Source organism: Sinocyclocheilus rhinocerous, unplaced genomic scaffold (genome assembly GCF_001515625.1).
Source record: "Sinocyclocheilus rhinocerous isolate Xijiao unplaced genomic scaffold, SAMN03320098_v1.1 scaffold254, whole genome shotgun sequence".
Taxonomy (NCBI): Eukaryota; Metazoa; Chordata; class Actinopteri; order Cypriniformes; family Cyprinidae; genus Sinocyclocheilus; species Sinocyclocheilus rhinocerous.
Window position 1 is genome coordinate 169,522 of NW_015628690.1, and position 18,626 is coordinate 188,147.

At 37.3% G+C, this 18,626-nt stretch overlaps 1 protein-coding gene across 1 annotated transcript in view; it reads right to left on the reverse strand.

Moving 5' to 3' along the window:
* The window catches only part of LOC107738117 (calsyntenin-2-like), a 231,176-nt gene that overhangs the window by 68,449 nt on the left and 144,101 nt on the right, over nucleotides 1–18,626 (reverse strand). The window contains exons 3-5 of the mRNA XM_016549805.1: nucleotides 14,021–14,216; nucleotides 9,717–9,925; nucleotides 3,228–3,377 (exon numbers count right to left, since the gene is read on the reverse strand). Coding sequence (XP_016405291.1) covers nucleotides 3,228–3,377; nucleotides 9,717–9,925; nucleotides 14,021–14,216 — 555 coding nt within the window. The remainder of the gene's footprint in view (nucleotides 1–3,227; nucleotides 3,378–9,716; nucleotides 9,926–14,020; nucleotides 14,217–18,626) is intronic.

Here is an 18,626-nt window from a genome sequence, read left to right on the forward strand (position 1 = left end):
CTTTGTAGAAAACGAAGCGTTTGAGAGAGGCGGGGCATATAGGACCTACAATAATGTACAGTATTTTAAAAATAATGCGTTTTTTGAACATTAAAGTATGTCAACATATTCGGTTACACCAAATACACAAAATAATGATCTTTAAAAAACCATCATATGACCCCTTTAACAAACAGGTGTAACAGACTCCCTCTAATTGGTTCAATCAGGATACTGTTCTCAGAACAGTTTCACACTCTCTGTGTTGTCACCTTGACAAGTGTGAAGGAACGAAGACAAAATACAGCAACGAGATGTTTGACAACACCTAGGATTAAAGTTCAAATGGAAAAATTGTCTTCAATTAAAAACTGAGAATTTTGTAAGAGAGACGATCTGTGTCTTAAAGGGATAGTTCATTAAAAAAAAAAAATTCTGAGATCATTTACTCACCCTCAAACCACTATTAAAAGAATAGTTCACCCAACAATTAATATTTGCTGGAAATCTACTCACCATCAGGCTATCCAAGATGTAGATGAGCTTCTTTTTTCATCAGAAGAGATTTGGAGAAATTTAGCATTACATCACTTGCTCAGCAATGGATCTTCTGCAGTGAATGGGTGCCGTCAGAATAAGAGTACAAACAGCTGATAAAAGCATCACAATATTCCACAAGTAATCCACATGACTCCAGTCCATCAATTAATGTCTTGTGAAGCAAAAAGCTGCGTGTTTGTAAGAAACAAATCCATTATTAAGATGTTTTGAACTTCAAACTGTTGCTTCCAGCTAAATTACGAGTCCATAATAATATTTCTCCAGTGAAAAAATAATATTTTCTGATTCAGGAAAGAAAAATCTTGATTTACAAATCAAGCACCATTTACAGGTAAAAACAGACTGTGGGTTTCTAATGGCATCGACTTTTTCCACTGGAGGAATTAAGCGTTTGTTATGGATTCTAGTGCCAGAAGCAACAGTTTAAAGGTGTCTTAATGATGGATTTGTTTCTTACAAACAAGCAGCTTTTTACTTCACAAGACACAAATTGATGGACTGGAGTCATGTGGATTACTGTGATCTTTGAACTCTCAATCTGACGGCACCCATTCACTGCAGAGGATCAATGGGTGAATTTCCCCAAAACTGATTCTGATGAAGAAACAAACTCATCTACATCTTGGATGCCCTGAGGGTGAGTAAATTTTTAGTTAATTGGTATTTTGGGTGGACTATTCCTTTAATTTTATTCAATGGAACAAACCGAGAAGTGTGGAAAAATGTGTCATGCTACTTTTCCATACAGTGATTAATAAAGAATAAATTAGAATGGACAAGTAAATGTATGAATGAATAAATATATATTTAAATTAATTAAATGTTGCTTTTTGGAATTTGACAACCCCTGGTTACAAAAGCAGAGTTCAACTTCTTTACAATTTCTTTGTTTGCGTTCCACAGAAGAAAGTCATACAGGTTTGGAACAAGTTTATTATAATTCATTTTTATATATAAAAATACACCTATAATGCAAAGTCTTGATATTTATTTAAATTGTGTCCACTATGCTGAAACAGCCGCTGAATGTTTTACAAAGTTTGACTTTTGTCAAGATTGATTATCTGTAGCTACATTGTTTCTTCTCAGAAGGACTTGGGTTTGTCTGGCTGAAGAGAGAATTAAAGCTTTTTCCCCCTCTTTTCACGCTCTAAAAACAATTTTAGATGACAGTGATTAGGCGTCTTGTCTCTCTAGCCCCTGACATCCGCATTTTAATGGCTCAACTGAAGCCTGTGAATTGAATTCATCTGCAGATATTTTCCACGCCTCAATCGATGTGTGAAAGAAGGTAAACTGTGAAAAAAGCTGCCTCGTCTTTTTCTACAATTTAATGATGTTGAAAGCTCTGCCTACTGACTGTTTAGAAAAAATCCATTACCATAGCCTATGTAAAATGCATTGGTTTGCCTTGTCATGTAGGCATGAGATATTAAAGGAATACTGGGCTCTTCCAGAGAGGTCAGTGTAATGTGTGCGGATGAGCTGTAGGCTGAAGCTGCTTTGCAGTCCCTGTGGGAAGACGGAGTCCTCGGATATTGATCTGTCTAGTTAAGACCACTAACAGTGTATGCCACAGATGAGAGGAGAACAGAACAAGGGATCACAGAGGTCGCTGAGAACAGACTACTCCGCTGGGTCACAATACTGACCATTTCACGGATGGAGGTTGAGGGTGGATGTAAGGCAGAGATAGAAACTCGAGTCTGCAATTTAAGTCATTACTCACCAAAAATCCTGACATCCACCTAAATTATTTTTGGAATGTTAATGAGTAGTAGTGATGTCTGATTTTAACACAACATTCTATTGAATCATATTTTGAATCAATCAGGTCAAACTCTTCAAGTCAATTAGAGAATTACAATTCTTTTGCCATCGTCATCAAGGAGATATTTATAAAAATGCCTCAAGTATTTTTTATATATTTCATACAGTTGTTTTAAACCCCCTTGACTATTATTCTCTGGCCAAAAACAGATGAAACATTCTTCAAAATATCTGCTTTGTGTGACTTTAGTGACTAAATGATGACAGAATTTTCATTTTGGGTGAACGATTTAGGTCAAAAAAGCTGACTTGAGAATCGACAGGGACTCTTAGAGATCAGAGGAAGATAAGAGAATAGAGAAAGTTTTTATCTGAATATCAAGATATATATATATATATATATATATATATATAAATTTCAATGACTATCTATTTTGCTCTTTCTTCTTGTGAAAATTTGCATCCATTTACTTTTGTATTTCACAGTGGCACTTCTTCTAGAAAATTACTATTTTCTAGGAACTCCTCAACACAAATAACGCATTTAAAAATGAAAATACAGTTAGCTGACATGGCCTTGAAAGAACTAAAGAAAGTCAATAAAACCTAGAGAAAGCTATCTATAAGCATTCCCATTCATTTCAATGGTAGTTAGTCAACTGCCGCATGATAATTTCAAATCTTTATTTTTTTCATACACCCACAGATTTTTTTTGAGCCAGCTGCCTGAGCTATCAGCAGTGAAAAAAGAATTGCAATAAACATCTACATTACTATTACAATATAACAGCAATACTGTACATATAGTACACTGCTTGTAAAAAAATTTATCAGAATAAGCAGCTAATTTGAATAGCAGAAGCCAGGAATGGAGCAACAGTGAAAGCTGAGGTAACAGATTTGAAGTATCCACTGACCTTGCCAGCCAGGTTTGCACACTGGTTTGACATCAATGTGAACCGGAACACTTTCCATCGCCCTTTTCTGGCCACAATCGTAAGCAGTCACCATGATTTTGTAGTGCTGCTGTTTGTCATAGCTCAGTCGCTCTGTGTTCCTGATGTTGCCTGGAGAGAAGAATAAATGTAAGAGAAAAAAACAAGCCCATTACTTGTGAGAGAATTTGCGAAATAAAATTAAAGACATGCTAAGTGGAACGAGGAAAGTAAAACTTAAGAGAGAAAACTTAATTGTTGCAGCTGCCAGACTGAGATACTACACCAACATATGCTTTTAAACAATAATTAAGCTCCCTTACAATGGCTCTGGCCAAATGTTTTCAATCACAAAAGTAATTTCAACAGTCTAAGTGTCCCTGTTTCAGCAATTACAGATTATATCAGCAAAACTGTTTCCAGTGCTGCTAATTAGGATAAAGACAATTACATCTAATCTCTAGTTTGCATTTCACAAGGCTTTATAGTGGTTTATTATCTGCATTCATGGCTAATAAAATAATGTAGGTGGGACATATGGTTAATAAAACTACAAATGTTGAGTTTGTACTTTGAATACAGATTTACTCAGAATACAAAGAGTACAAACAGTAACCACCTTCTGTTCTTCAAATACAAATGGGATTTGTATTTCTGGTGTCATTGAAAAATGTATCCACCTTCTCTACAAAGCCATTCCAACTTTTATGGGTACTGATTAAAAATCAATGATTGTGATTGTGAAGGGTATTATTTTTTAATGTTTTAAGTCTCTTATGCTCACCAACGCTGCATTTATTTGATCAAAACAGTAATATTGTTAAATATTATTGCAATTCAAAATATATTAAATGTAACTTTTTTCCCATTTATAGCAAAGCTGAATTTTCAGCAGCCATTATTAGTGACACATGATCCTTCAGATATAATTTTATTTGCTGATTTGGTGCATAATAAACATGTATCCCATTGTAAACATTGTATCATCAATGTTGAAAAGAGTTGCTGCTTAATATTTTTGTGAAAACCGTAATACTTTTTTCAGGTTTCATAGAAAGTTTACAAGAACAGCATTTTTTTAAATATAAATCTTTGCAGCATTATAAATGTCTATACAGTCACTTTTTATCAATTGAACGCACCCTTGCTGAATAAAATTATTAATTTCCTTAAAAGTCTTACTGAGCCCAAACTTTTGAACAGTAGTGTATTTTTTCTTAATCATATATAATTTTAGTGTTCACATGATATTACTGAAGATCCAAGTAGTCAAATGACACATTAAGCTACCAGTTTAGCATAGTGCTAACTGGTAAGAAAAGCTCTTGATCAGTATTTGATTTAAACACTATGTTTTAGATCACGTACTGAGCAAGAGAGACACCCACAAACTATAGCGCTGAAGCACAGTAACGAACCAACATGTTGTATATACTTGGAAACGGTTTCTGCTTCCACTAAGAAAGATGCACTTTCCTTCAATCAAGACATATATAACATAATCAATCATTACTAACATGGACCTCTGCACAGACACGATGTACAGATCTGACATTGTTGTATGAGTCATTCTTTATCAGCTAAGTGCTAAAGGTACATTCTGACTTTCTAACCTCTGGCAGAAAGCCAGACCATGCTCTAAAAGCTTTTTTTTGTAGGGATGAGTATTCTTCCTGGTCAGCAGTTCGAGAAGTGCCAGCCTGGCACTGTTGGTTGAAAAAAGTCAGTAAACCACAGACTGTACACTTGCAGAGCTCCAGGTTAAAGAACCACAATGACATGGATCTTCTACCTGGCACCTGGCACCTGTCACTTGAGTAATGAGTGCTTTTTGTCACAGGACTGATGTGTGTAATTTAGCATTTAGCGCCCACAGTTGCTAAAGGCGGCTTTGGGGTTGATGTTTGGTGTATGGCGATGAGTCTGGACGCACTCTGTGGTGACAGAGTTCATATGAGGCTGAACTAACAGCTAGTGATTTGATGCTCTCACAAGTCCGTAGGCCTGTGGTTATTTTTACCTGCTGGCTGCATTTCAATGAGACCAGCCGTGCTGTCAAGGAGACAGCATTGAGGAATAGAGGTCAGTCGCTCTGGGCTCCCAGACCAAGTCTGCACCAATCCTCGGAGCCACAAAGCTGAAGTGTGGCTTGAAATACCCTCAAAGCCATACTTCAACAAACACAGGTATGTGGAAGGAAGGAAGAGGGGTGTGTGTGTGTGTGTGTGTGTGTGTGTGTAAGACAGCCAGTTCAGTTGTTGCAGCTGATTACAGCAACTAATGTCAGGCGGCATGATTAAGAGCAGGGGGTTTTAAAAGGAACAGTTCTCCTCCAGTGAGTTATCAATGGGCCTCTGTCTGTGCGGCACAGATCAAAACAGGAGTATGACAACAGAATATGAGACAAAGAGGGTGAGACGATGAAAACCCTCAACTTGTCTATGTTTCTGCATGTGAAGTTCAAACCGGGGCATCATGCATCTTTTAATGAGGGGGCACAAATGGCCGTCTCGGTTTATTTGAAGGCTTTTCATATTTGAAATAATTAACCCTGGTTCATTCTAAACCCTGGGTTAGCAGAATCGTGGGTTAGCTTGCTTCACGTTTCACGCTGCTCATAATTTACCCAGGGTTAACAATTAACCCTGGGTATTCATAAGCTGATGTTTCACACTGTACATGCCTAAACCCTGGGTTAACGTTCTTATTTGCATATTTTTTGTTGTGTGAATGCAGCATGCGACCTGTTTATATAATGGCTCTAGCTTTGCAGCCTTGTATTATATATTGCAGACTGTATCAAGTTTTTCCTGAATGGATTTAGACAATAGAATGATGACTTGGGGTTAGGCACAGTGTGAAAAGCCCTTTTGTGGAGCAAGCGGAAAAAGTGGCAAGCAATGATTGTCAGGTTTCTTATCCCATCCTTTAATATATTAATGATATTTTTATTGAATTAATGTATTAATATCTATGTTTTTCATAAACCAAGCAAAATTGCAGCTCAACGTAGAAGCTACACAGATAACCATGCATTTTGTTGAATGAAAAGAGCAGCTTAAAGGGACACAGTGGTTTAAAAAGGTGAAACAAATCACCTTTATTTCATTATAAACTTATATGACTTTTCGTCTATATGGAACAAAAATCTCTCAGTGTTTTTGTCCATACAGTGAAATTTAACAGGGTCCAAAATTGTTTTGAACCATATTAATGTTTACTGTATTGGCAAAAACTGTTTAAAAACACTTTAAAATGTCTTCTTTAGTGTTCCACAGTAAAAAAGTCATGAGGGTTGATAATGGAATTTTCAAGTTAAAAGCAAATAATATGCGGAATGTACAAATAGATTGGAATGATTTAGACAATTTAGACAAGTCAATTCTGCCACAACGTTCCACACTTTTCTTTATCTATAATAAATCACGCACCATAATTATCATAGACACTTTCTTGATAGTTGCATTCAAAATCTGAGGGGGCGCGTGCCTCAGTTTGAATAGACATGACACTTCTGATTGAAACTTTAAGCATGTGCCTCAGCATGTGTTTGAATTTCTGTTCTTTTAGAATAAAATCATAAAGAACAAAGAACACATGTTTAATGGCCTCTAGCATTTTAGTGCTACTGATGGTGTAAATTCAATCTAAACCCCGTTTTATTTCTCACATTCTCACTCTTTTTCTGTTTTTATATTTCTGTCTCTCTTCCTATTCGTATCTGTCCCTCTCCTTTTCTCTCAACGAATTCCATTCAGAAGTGAGTATCAAATAAAATGTCTGTGTCAAATATTGCCTCTTTGTGTCTCGTTTCATTCACGCCGTCTCTTTGCTTAAAAAAAATTAAACAATGTTAGGAATATTTTCCTCTCATAGTTTTTGGGTGCACAAAAACAATGAAATCTCAAAGAAGATCTTTAGTAAATTACCTCAGGTTTCAAAATGAATCATGTGGTACCACCACCAACACAAACCGAGCTTTCTCCCTCCTACTTAACATCACTAGTGCATGTTTCTATACTCAAACTATTTATCATTCTCTCTGTACTTCTCTCTTCTTTCTCCTGATCTCATTCTCGTTCGTCCCCTCCTCTTCCTCCTCCTCTCTCTGGACCAGAGAACACAGTGCCAGTGGGCCTGTTGTATTTAATAACTCACTCTGCCCTCTGATACACAGTAAATGATGAAGCCAAAAGCACTCAGAACAAAATCCACTCGGGCGGCCCATGCATCACTCAGCTCTCGCCTGGCACTAACCAAGCAATGTCAGTGCCAGGCGCACTGCAGACGCTGGCAGGGCCCAAAGCGGCAGGAGGAAGCGAATGAGACAGGAGCTCTGAGTTCGACGTGAGCCCTGAAAGAGACTGCAGCTCTTTGAGACAGCTGACACCCCACCAGAAAATATGAGAGGGAGGCAGACAGCCACAGCGGAGAGACGGGTGTCTGATCTGCGGCAGCGTGGCGAATGTGATTCGTGAGCTCCGGTCCCTCCAGCACCACAGAGTCGTCTCGAACGTGCCCGAAAGTGTCAAAGATTGGAGCTCTGACCGTCCAGATGGCCAATGAGCCGTTTAATTCACTCATGCATTCAACGATAACCAAATAAGACATAAATTCTGCACTGGTGAATGATGAATACAGAAAACGGAAGCTAAAACAAATCAAATTCAATCATCTTCACCCAAGAGAGAAATCACAGGTGAAGTACAGAAGTGAGAAAATGATTTGTCCTTATCACTTTCATAAGATTTATGCAATGAAAAAAACTGTGAGAAAGACAGGTAGAAAGAAAGACAGCCCAGCCACAACAGAAATGGGGTGGAAAGTACATCAGGAATTGTTCCTCAAGTAATATTTTGGGTATTTTGTAACAAGCAATATTGAAAGTAAATACATGTACTCTTACTCAAAAACATGTTAAAAACAAAATCAAACATTTTACTTCTTACTCCTTACTTTGAAAGTCTAAAATAAATTATATACCTTATATTTAAAAGCCGTAAGTAGTTTCCTTTAAATCTAAAAATAAAGCAATAATGTAATTTAATTATAACCACTGTTAATGATTGGTGAACTTGATCAACAGTCACAAAAAAAAAAAAGTTAATGAGTTTTTTTTTAAGTCTTTTGTGCTCATCAAGGCTGCATTTATTTGATCAACAATGAAAAACATTTAAAAACTACAAATTGAAAAACAATATTATAATATTAATGCATAATCTTTTACTTCAAAATTTTAAACAGGAGTGTAAGTTTCTGTTTAAAGGGGTCATATGATGTGATTTCATGTTTTCCTTTCTCTTTGGGGTGTTACAAGCTGTCCGTGCATAGATAAGATCCATAAAGTCGCAAAGATTAAAGTCTGAAACCCAAAGAGATATTCTTTCTAAAAGTTAAGACTCAACCATGCCTTCCTAAAACGCCTCATTCAAACACGCCCCCACAAATCTACATCACTGTGTTGGAAGATTTGCATAACACCGGCCAAATGTTCAAAAATGGGCAAAAAGGCGGGACGTGGGTGGAGCTAGTTGCTGAAACCACGCCCGCCTTGCATGATGGTGGCGACAGAAGCAGCAATCCACCTTGAGCAATCACTCAAGTGGCCACGCCCTTAATTATGCAGAACTTTAAGGCTCAATATAATTTAAACGGATGAGTTATAAAAAAAATTCACCCCCTCACTATATAGACCAAAACCACTTTTTGTAACAGGCTGTAAACATTTTTTTCTGCTGTAAAGTTGGGCATTTTAACATGGGGAGTCTATGGGACTGACTCCCTTTTGGGGAGTCGATTAATTGCAGTTTTAGTCACTTCCGTGTTGGCTTCACGAAAGCGCAAAATTAGCTATATAGACCAAAACCACTTTTTTTAACAGGCTGTAAACATTTTTTTCTGCTGTAAAGTTGGGCATTTTAACATGGGGAGTCTATGGGACTGATTCCCTTTTTGAGCCAGTCTCTAGCGGACAGTCGATGAATTGCAGTTTAAGTCACTTCCGTGTTGGTTTCAAGAGAGAGACCGGAAGGTTGCCGCTTGTATTGTTGCCGCCGCCGTGGAGACACTGTGTTACACAGTAACAATAATGTGCGGTATGTGGAAAATAATATATATATATATTTTTACCTTAAACCACGTAAACACATTGCATTACACCAAATACACAAAATGTTATTTTTAGCATCCTCATATGACCCCTTTAACTGAATATTTAGTCAAGATGTGTCCAAGGAAATTATTTTTTATAAAAAAAAGAAAGAAAACTAAAGCAAAAAAGACATCAAACTAAATTCACAAAAATATATTAAGTGAAGTCTACAGTTATAATCAATTTCTTCAAAAGGTTAATTAATTTTGAGGTTATTTCAATTTCTTTGAAAGGTTATTTATTTAACAAATTTTGACACAAAATTCATACTTTGTAGTACGTAATTTGTGTTCTTTCACACGTCTGAATCTAAGACTTACCATTTCGATCAATAGCAAAAGGTGTATCCTGTGTAACGATCTCATAGTTGCAGATCTGGCTGTACTGCGGAGAGCAGTCCTGATCCCAGGCCTCAACTTGCAGTATGCTGTCATAGATCTTGCCCTCTGTAACAGTGGCACGATATAATGGCTCCCTGAACACTGGAGAGAACTCATTTACATCATCCACCTGGATATGAACCACCGCCCTGCAACAGAACCAGAGGGACGGACAGAGAACAACCAATCAGGGTGAGGAACAGAAGAGATGTTAATTTTATAGAACAGAGGTGCTAATAGACTTAAGACACACAGTTATAACAACTCTGAACTGTGCGAGTGAACTGCGAATAGCTTTACACGTTAGAAAAATTAATGAAGACAGAAAGAAGTTCTCTGAGCACTGCTCTGAGACCACACAAGGCCGGACTGACTGTACATATTTAAGTTGATGAAGAAATAGTACGTCACATGAAATTAAAAACAGTCTGTACCATGTCTGGGGAAATTCCCAAAGAAAAAAGTGGAAAATTGATGAAAACATCCATAGACACCCACCAATCAATCAACTGCAAAAATGGCTGCAAAAATTTCCTGGTTAAATTAATCTAATTTAAAAAAAAAATTATATGTTTACTTGATAACAAGACTAATGTGTGGTGCAGCAGGCAGAATAGATGGCATTGTTTACCTACCTGACGTTTCATCACAATAAAATGACTCATCAAACATTAAGCTGTTGTTTATCAAGCTGCATTTGGCACACCGACACAAACACAGATGAAGCTTTTGCCTGCAATATGTCTGCAAATACAATCATTGCTAAGAATGAATCTGACAATACACAAAAAAACAAAAAAAAACAAATGAATATCTGAGAACGTAGGCTGAAGGTGCAGGTTTAGTTTAACTTGAGAAAATTTTAAATTAGTCAAACTAAACCAATACAACTATATATACACATGCATAATCTTTTTTTTTAAACTTCAGTTTCATTTAAAACATTTTATACCAAGAAATTGATCACATCACACATGAAATGAAGATTGCAGTCATATTCATAGCCTATTTAAATCTATATCTCCTTTCCAACCCCAAATCATTTGTATGGTAACTAGCCTGAAAAAGAGCTGAGAAAGTTGCATTGTGGTGCACAGAGCTCACATCAAATCTTAAAGAAGTCCAGCTCAGTGTCTGCCGTTCAGTCAAACCAGCTGTGACCTTCTTTGACAGAAACATAAATTCACGTGTTGACATACGTCTTCCTAAATGGAGACATTAAGTTAATGGGACCTGCATTTAGATTATCCCGCTGAGATCCTGTACTTGGCGATCTCTCTTGCGTGCACGTGTTCGCACACACCCCTCACTATCGCGGTGTCAAGAGACATTCATCAGAACGAGCCAAGCTGTGAAAACAAAAGCACTTCTTCATCTCTCTCTCTCGCTCTCTCTCTCTCACACACACACACAGCAGTGGGTGCCTGAAGCACGGCTCTCTCCTGCACTTCATCAGAGCTGTGTTCCAGCTGCAGCGAGCTGCTATTGTAAGAGAGATTGTCGGGCACATATGGAGCTTCAGGCAACTTTGTAAACATCTTGATGGGTCATCAATGCAGGGCCAGCCAGGGCTGGGTGTGTAGAAATGTGTGCAAGCATATGAGTGTGTATGTGTGTCTGTAACCAACTCATATGCTGGAGTGCCGCCAGGGACAGAGAGAGAAAAAAAGAACAAGGGAAGGAGAGAGCGAAAGAATGCTGGACGGTACACTAAACTTCACTCTGATTTGAGATTTGAGGCGAGGAGTGCAAACTTCACCACGGTTTACACCAAGGATGATAACTATAACAATAACTATTAGGGCTGGGTTTTGACACAAATTTCACGATTTGATTCAATTATGCTTCACAAGCTTGCAATTCATTTTGATTCCGAATCCGAATCCGATTTCGATTCAATTCAGTATCGATTCTCTTGGAACTGAGGCACTACAGTGTTCCGTCCCTCCACATTAAACAGTGCCAAAATGGCATTTTTTTTTGAATATTGTAATAAAATGGACATAATTTGAAAAAGTAACGAAGCACACAGCTTATTGCTACAGTATTTATTGGATGGGAGGTGCGCTTCAATGTTCCGTTTATTAACTGAAAACAGACTAATCGATTAAGAATCAATATCATTTCGTAAAAATGAGAATCGATTCAAATCAAGAAATCAATATTTTTTACCCAGCCATAGTAACTATAACTATAAAGTTTTAGTTATCATTCTAATTGCATGAAAATAGCAAAGTCCACACCACAGCTATAGGCTAATGGTAATGACATAATTGGAACGATTTTCTCCAATGCTAAAAACATTGACCAATCAGAATCTACTTGACTTCATATACATCGGCAGGTGACATAATAGCAACCTGCGCTCATAATAAACAGAATGTTATCGTCCGTTGGTGTGGACTCTATATTGGTATCATTATACAGTAGTAATCTTTATAGTTAAAACTTGAACTGTTCTAGAGCTTTACTGGCTGATTAAAATAATAATAATAAAATAGATCTACATAAAATAATTATAATTAACAAAAAGCACCAACAATGAATTAATCAACTGATTAATCAGCTCATAACAGTGAATTAACTGATTGTGCTAGTATTAATTTGTGATGAAGTGTTTCTGTTGTCTCACTTCAATCAGTCAGTGTAAGTGTTCAGACCAACACTTCAGCTAGCAAACAATTGCTTCATTACCTTAAAAAAGGAGCAATTTAATTCCTTTCAATGAAATATGGAAGAAAACAGCAGTCTGGCAAAATTATAGATTTATTTCCCATAATATATAAAGATGCTTTATAACACAAACTAAAGGCTATAGAATATATTACACATTTTGCTGACGATCTGTAGTCTGGACAAGTCAATGCTATTGCTTGAAAGTCAGAATAAATCTGCAAATTTTGAACACTCAGGAGTTGACAGAATTCACAGAAAATCATGTATTGTATGATAGGTGCAGACTATATGATTCCATTTGATGTTATATGCCGATTTTAGAAGAAACATTGCTTTTATTGGTCATGTGACTTTCTAGCAACAAGACGCATGTCTCTGTGTGAGTTTGTTGTGTTCAGAACGACTTGAAAGTCTTGTAGTCCTGTCTAGTTTTTCCTCTGTAACCATTGTTCATGGGAAAATGCGTTTTAAAAATATGACGAAATTTAAAAGTCTTGGTGTATTCTAGCCTTAAGGCTAATTTGTACACTACTGAAAAAAAAAATTATTTTAGTAGTTTTGCAGTAATGTAAGGTGTAAGGTGATCCACAATTTTGTTAAAGTGCTTACAAGTACATTGGAATATCACATTAATAAAATAAATAAAAAATAAAGTCCAACAACCCCACAATTACTCCAAATGAAACACTAGACTGGTTAGCTGTCAGCACAGCAGTTGGTTTCCTCATGGCTCTTCTGCCTCAAAAGCTTCCACAAATGTGGCAAAGCTTTATTCTGCTTTTAACTTCGATAATTAGATGATGAATTAAACAAATGGATCAACTGCACAGCAGGACACCAGTCCCTTAACTTACAGTCCACATCACAGAGACGATTGCTTCTCTTGCTTGTAAATTGCAACTTCTACTAAGAGTCTTGTAGCTTTTATGCAAAATGACCTACAATACTTTAACCACTAGACCAACATTTTCCAGATGACCTACCACTTCTAGAGTAAAACAAAAATTGTGGACCACATAACATCCTGAATGTCACTAACTTCACATATTTTTTCATTCTTTTATTACCAATCCATAATTTAGCTTGACTGCTCTGATTTTTTTAATGAAATGAACTGAACTGCAACTTTTGACCAACATTTTCCAGATGACCTACCACTTCTAGAGTAAAACAAAAAGTGTGGACCACATAACATCCTGAATGTCACTAACTTCACATATTTTTTCATTCTTTTATTACCAATCCATAATTTAGCTTGACTGCTCTGATTTTTTTAATGAAATGAACTGAACTGCAACTTTTAGCTAATTAATCTAAATAATCCAACTATTAACTAATTAAGAACAATTGCATGAACAACTGTGAGATATGTTGCAATTTAAGTGAGAAAAGACTTTCCTAAAATCTGTTGATTAATTAGTAAAATTAAATGTTGGTGCTTCTTATCAATTAAAACAAAAATCAGTCAATCAATTTGCAGATCCTTCACAGAACACCAGTGGACTTCCATTTGAAGCAGCGGAAATAAACTACACCACACCAGATCAACTAAGGTCTCTTCTACTTACTTGTGGCTCTTTTTCCAGTTAGCTCCACTAGGGCTGGCTCCACAGTCATAGGCCTGGATAATGAAGGTGTACTCCTTCTGCTGCTCGCAGTCTATGGGACCCCGGGCCCTCAGCACCCCTTCACCAGATGTCCTGTTCAACACCTCAGCTTCAAACGGGGCCTCCTGCCCATGAATCTTAAATGCACAGATCTCTCCTGGAAGAAACAAGACACAGGAGGCAGAATCAGTGGCTGCGAAAACACACAAATTACTTTTTTTTCCCGCCTGCATCTCAACAAGCTATCATTGCTATAACTTTCACCCAGCAGGCCGGGCCCCCAACCCCGGAGCAGTAATATACAGGACACGGTGTGCTTTTAGAACTGAATCTATTCGTGCTGCGAGAGGAAGAATAACTGTCTGCTTTTGTAATTGCCTCATTGCAGAGCTGGAATCACATTGTGCAAGAAAGCACAGTGCTCAAGTACAGTGTTTTGAATGTGGTAATGACTGTGCGTACCGATAGCCTCGCTGTCGTTCTCAGGCGGCTCGTCCCACTTGAGAAGAAATTGTTACAATAAAATATGTATGCACTATAGACGAAGGATGATTGTGAAATGATGTCTTTTTACCAAGCTATACTAATTGCGAGCAATCAATTTCTTTCAACTTAGTAATAATTAATTTGTAATATACACTTAAATTGTTATTTTTTTCTACTCAGCTAATGTAAAACCATAGCATAAAATTAAATAATCATAGTACCATGATATTGGCATCTGATACTATCACTGGACAGTTTTTTTTTTATTTTTTTTTATGTGATGGCAGTATATGTTATGGTTATACTATGGCATTAAAAAAAAAAAAACTAAAATGAACTTGAATAAAATAAATGAATTTCATAGCCATGGTATCAAAGTATATTGGCATCTGATACCATCATAGTATTTTGTTTTTTTTCTTTGTTTTTGTAAGTGATAGTTGTTAATAATGGATTAATAGGATTGATGTTAATCCTATGGTATTTATTATAAGGGTTCCTAATCCTAATATACATTTACATTTGAAATGTGAAATTTGCTGAAGGTCTATGTCTATGTAACAACTGATTGTGACACAGCTAACACAGGGGCTGATTACTGATGTTAGACTGTGTCTTTTAATTCCCAGGTGCCAGTGTTCACGTCACTTTAAGTTTTGCAGTAGCCTTGGAAACAATTTCTTCTAGAGACTGCATTGAAGTCACCCACAGTGCAGTTCTTTCCACACAATCACAGATAATGTTGACGCCACAGTAGCTCCGAGACCACAAGAAAGGACATTGTCTTGCCACTGTATCTGTTCACTGGTCCTTTCTTGGCAGTGCTTCTATCTGGCAATACCGGCTCTTTTAGGGATTTGGAAAATGACCACAAAAAAGCGGCGGAACTCTGACCCTGAGACAGCTGATATCACTTAAACCCCGGCAGGTCTCGGGAGCAAACAGCGACGTGCCGTTACGCTGTGTGCTCAAGCCTGCTGCTGCGGACAGATAAGCCTAACTTTCTCTCGCCATTCCATTCTCTCTCAATTTCTTTTTTCATTATTTTCTTTTTTCCTCTTCTTCATTTTAAGCAGATCTGATTCTCCGCTCGAAAATCTCTCTCCTCCCTCAGTGCTGAAATAACAATTTACCCTCCGCAGTCTCTGTTCCTGTTGAGACTTGCCGTTTAGACTAGCCCCACGATGCCTTATCCAAATTAAATGTGTAGCACAATAGGGCAGGACGGCGGCAGATATCAAACATAATGTGGCAGGCAGCACATACAAATACGAGTTCTGCGATCATTTTCAATGACAAAATGAGACGAGTTGTAACACAAATGGGAAAGAACATTATATAAGAATAACAATGATCACAATGCATACACACAAAAAATAAAAACATTCACTGGTTAAAGAAAAAAAATAAAATTCCACTTAGTGCTCGGGAGTCACGGGTAAACCCATTTTCCGCTCCGTCTGCTGCTGCAAATGCATTTTCCAGATTCAATTGGAGAAAGGGCAAAAGGGTCAAACCATACAGCATAGGAGGTGCAGGCAATGCGGATGTATATGTACAGGGTAATGATGGATGGAAACCGTGAACTAATTTCCATCATGTCTCTAGATGACAGCTTGAAAACAGCAGCATCTCCTCACACTCCGCCAGCACAGAGGTCTGTAATCACACGGCGAGCTCTGCCGAGCCTAAACTCTTTGGAGTTCCCCTTTGAAAGTGTTGAAGGAAGTATTAAATCGGGCCGACAGATGTGCCATGTTTTTAATACCACCTCACATCAGCTATGGGAGTGTAAAGAAGGGAGTTCTGGGTAAGCCAATTTGAGACTAATGAATGAAATCATCCATGTAATATTTGTACTGCTTACTGCAGAAATTCATTTGTAGTGGGGTGGTTTACAAGGAGCATGAGCGGTAAACTCCAGAGACCTGGATGACCTCCATCTCGTAAACCAATTCATTTTCCTGTTTCATATTTGGAAGGAGCGCAAATTAGATGTGTTGTATGGGATGCAGCCAGAGACAGATCGGAGATCATAATGGAGTCATGCAACAGCTGACGGCAGTTCCCCGCTGTTTCTGAGATGTTATTTGGCATATTGAAGCAACTAAAACAAAACTTTAAGGTGGTACGGTTGCACAGCAAAGTCGTCAGGTCAAAAATCAAGATTGATTACGCTTCCATTATTATTTGTGTAAACACGCTGTCAGGCCTGTAGCGAATCAGCTCATTCATGGGGAAATATGAATAATTAATCATAACTAGTTATAATTAATTATAAATATTTAGATCCGCTGTAGATATTTACTTGACCTCTCAGGGTCAACTGTCTGTCAATTCTAAGAACGTTAATTTCCTGGTTAAGGGAAATAACTTTCTTACTGTACAACTCTACACAGAGCCTGTAGCATAAATCTGCAGTTATGAGCAAACAATGACCAACGTCAAGTGTGATACAAGTAAGACTTTATTAACTACATAAACACTTAAACTAGTCTAACATACTACATAAACACTTAAACTAGTCCACGCATACAGTTGGTATAGGAAAGGGTTAAATTAATTAGCGAAGAGTCCATTTCTACTGTGCACTGTGTCTTTCCTATGGAAATTGTAGTGAGAGGGGTAATTCTCAACATGCCATTAGGTCGTAAATGGATCTGGTCTAGCAGAGGTGTCGTGGTTGCCATGGGTACCAGGGGGGGGCCTGGTGTCGTTGCAGACATCCTGGCATCCAGTTTATTGGGTGAGGGGACTGTGACGATTTGTTAATCTAATGAATAACTGATTTGTTAAATCAAATGAAAAATTGTGTGTTTGATTGGTCCAGACGCTACAGGCCTAATCATAATCTTAATTAAGAGCTCAAATTGGCTTTTTAATATTTCATGACAGAACTGCCGGCAACTTCTAAATCTTCACCTTTGAGCCGTTCGGATCAATATCCACAGTAAATTCGCCTTCAGTGAGATCTGTGTGAGTCTTGTTTTGAAATTTAACCTTGTTAGCTTGTGTAAAAACAGACAAATCCAGCCAAGCATCTGTTCTAACATTATCTACTCACAATATACAGCACATTTGAAAGAAACTCATCAGCTTCAAGGTCAAACGAGACTAGCACAATGCTCCACATCAAGAAACGTAGGACAGTTTTAGCACGCAGAAATTTAATTGCTGAAGGTTGCCAGGTTGCTGCGCTGTTGGTTGCTAGCAGGTGTTCATGTTTGACTGCAGTATCCAGGAGGTAAATGTGAGCTGCACTGTTGGCACTCCCATTGCTAGTCCCATCATTGGACTGCATTTCTGCACACTTTCTTATAATTAAACTGTTAATCTCCAGCTACATGGTCTTTGTCCCAAATGCCAATTCTCAAAGCTCTCATAATGAATGTCTTCCACTCACTTTCTTGAGTCAAATCACTGTAAGTACATACACATGAAGAGTTCCTTTTAAAAAGTGCCTTCTGAAATGTTCTTCTAAAATTAGCATTTTTTATCAGGCTCGTAGGTGTAGGTTCAGTAATTTCACTTTAATGGCAATGAATAGGTTCTTTTTATTGCCATTTAATCGAAATAACTGAACATATACATAGGAGCCTGAAAAAAATGGCAATGCTTAATTTTCAGCAGCCATTTACTGAGTTTAGCAGCCATTACATTATTGAGTCTTCGGTGTCACATGATCCTTCAGAAATCATTTGTGACCCTGGACCACAAAACCAGTCATAAGTAGCACGGGTATATTTGTAGCAATAGCCAACAATACATTGTTTGGGTCAGAATTATTGATTTTCTTTTATGCCAAAAATCATTAGGATATTAAGTAAGATCATGTTCCATGAAGATATTTTGTAAATTTCCTACCATAAATATATCAAAACTTAATTTTTGATTAGTAATATGCATTGCTAAGGACTTCATTTGGACAACTTTTAAGGCAATTTTCTCAATATTTTAATTTTTTTGCACCCTCAGATTCCAGATTTTCAAATAGTTGCATCTCGACCAAATATTGTCCTATCCTAACAAACCACACATCAATGTTAAGCTCATTTATTCAGCTTTCAGCTGATGCATACAT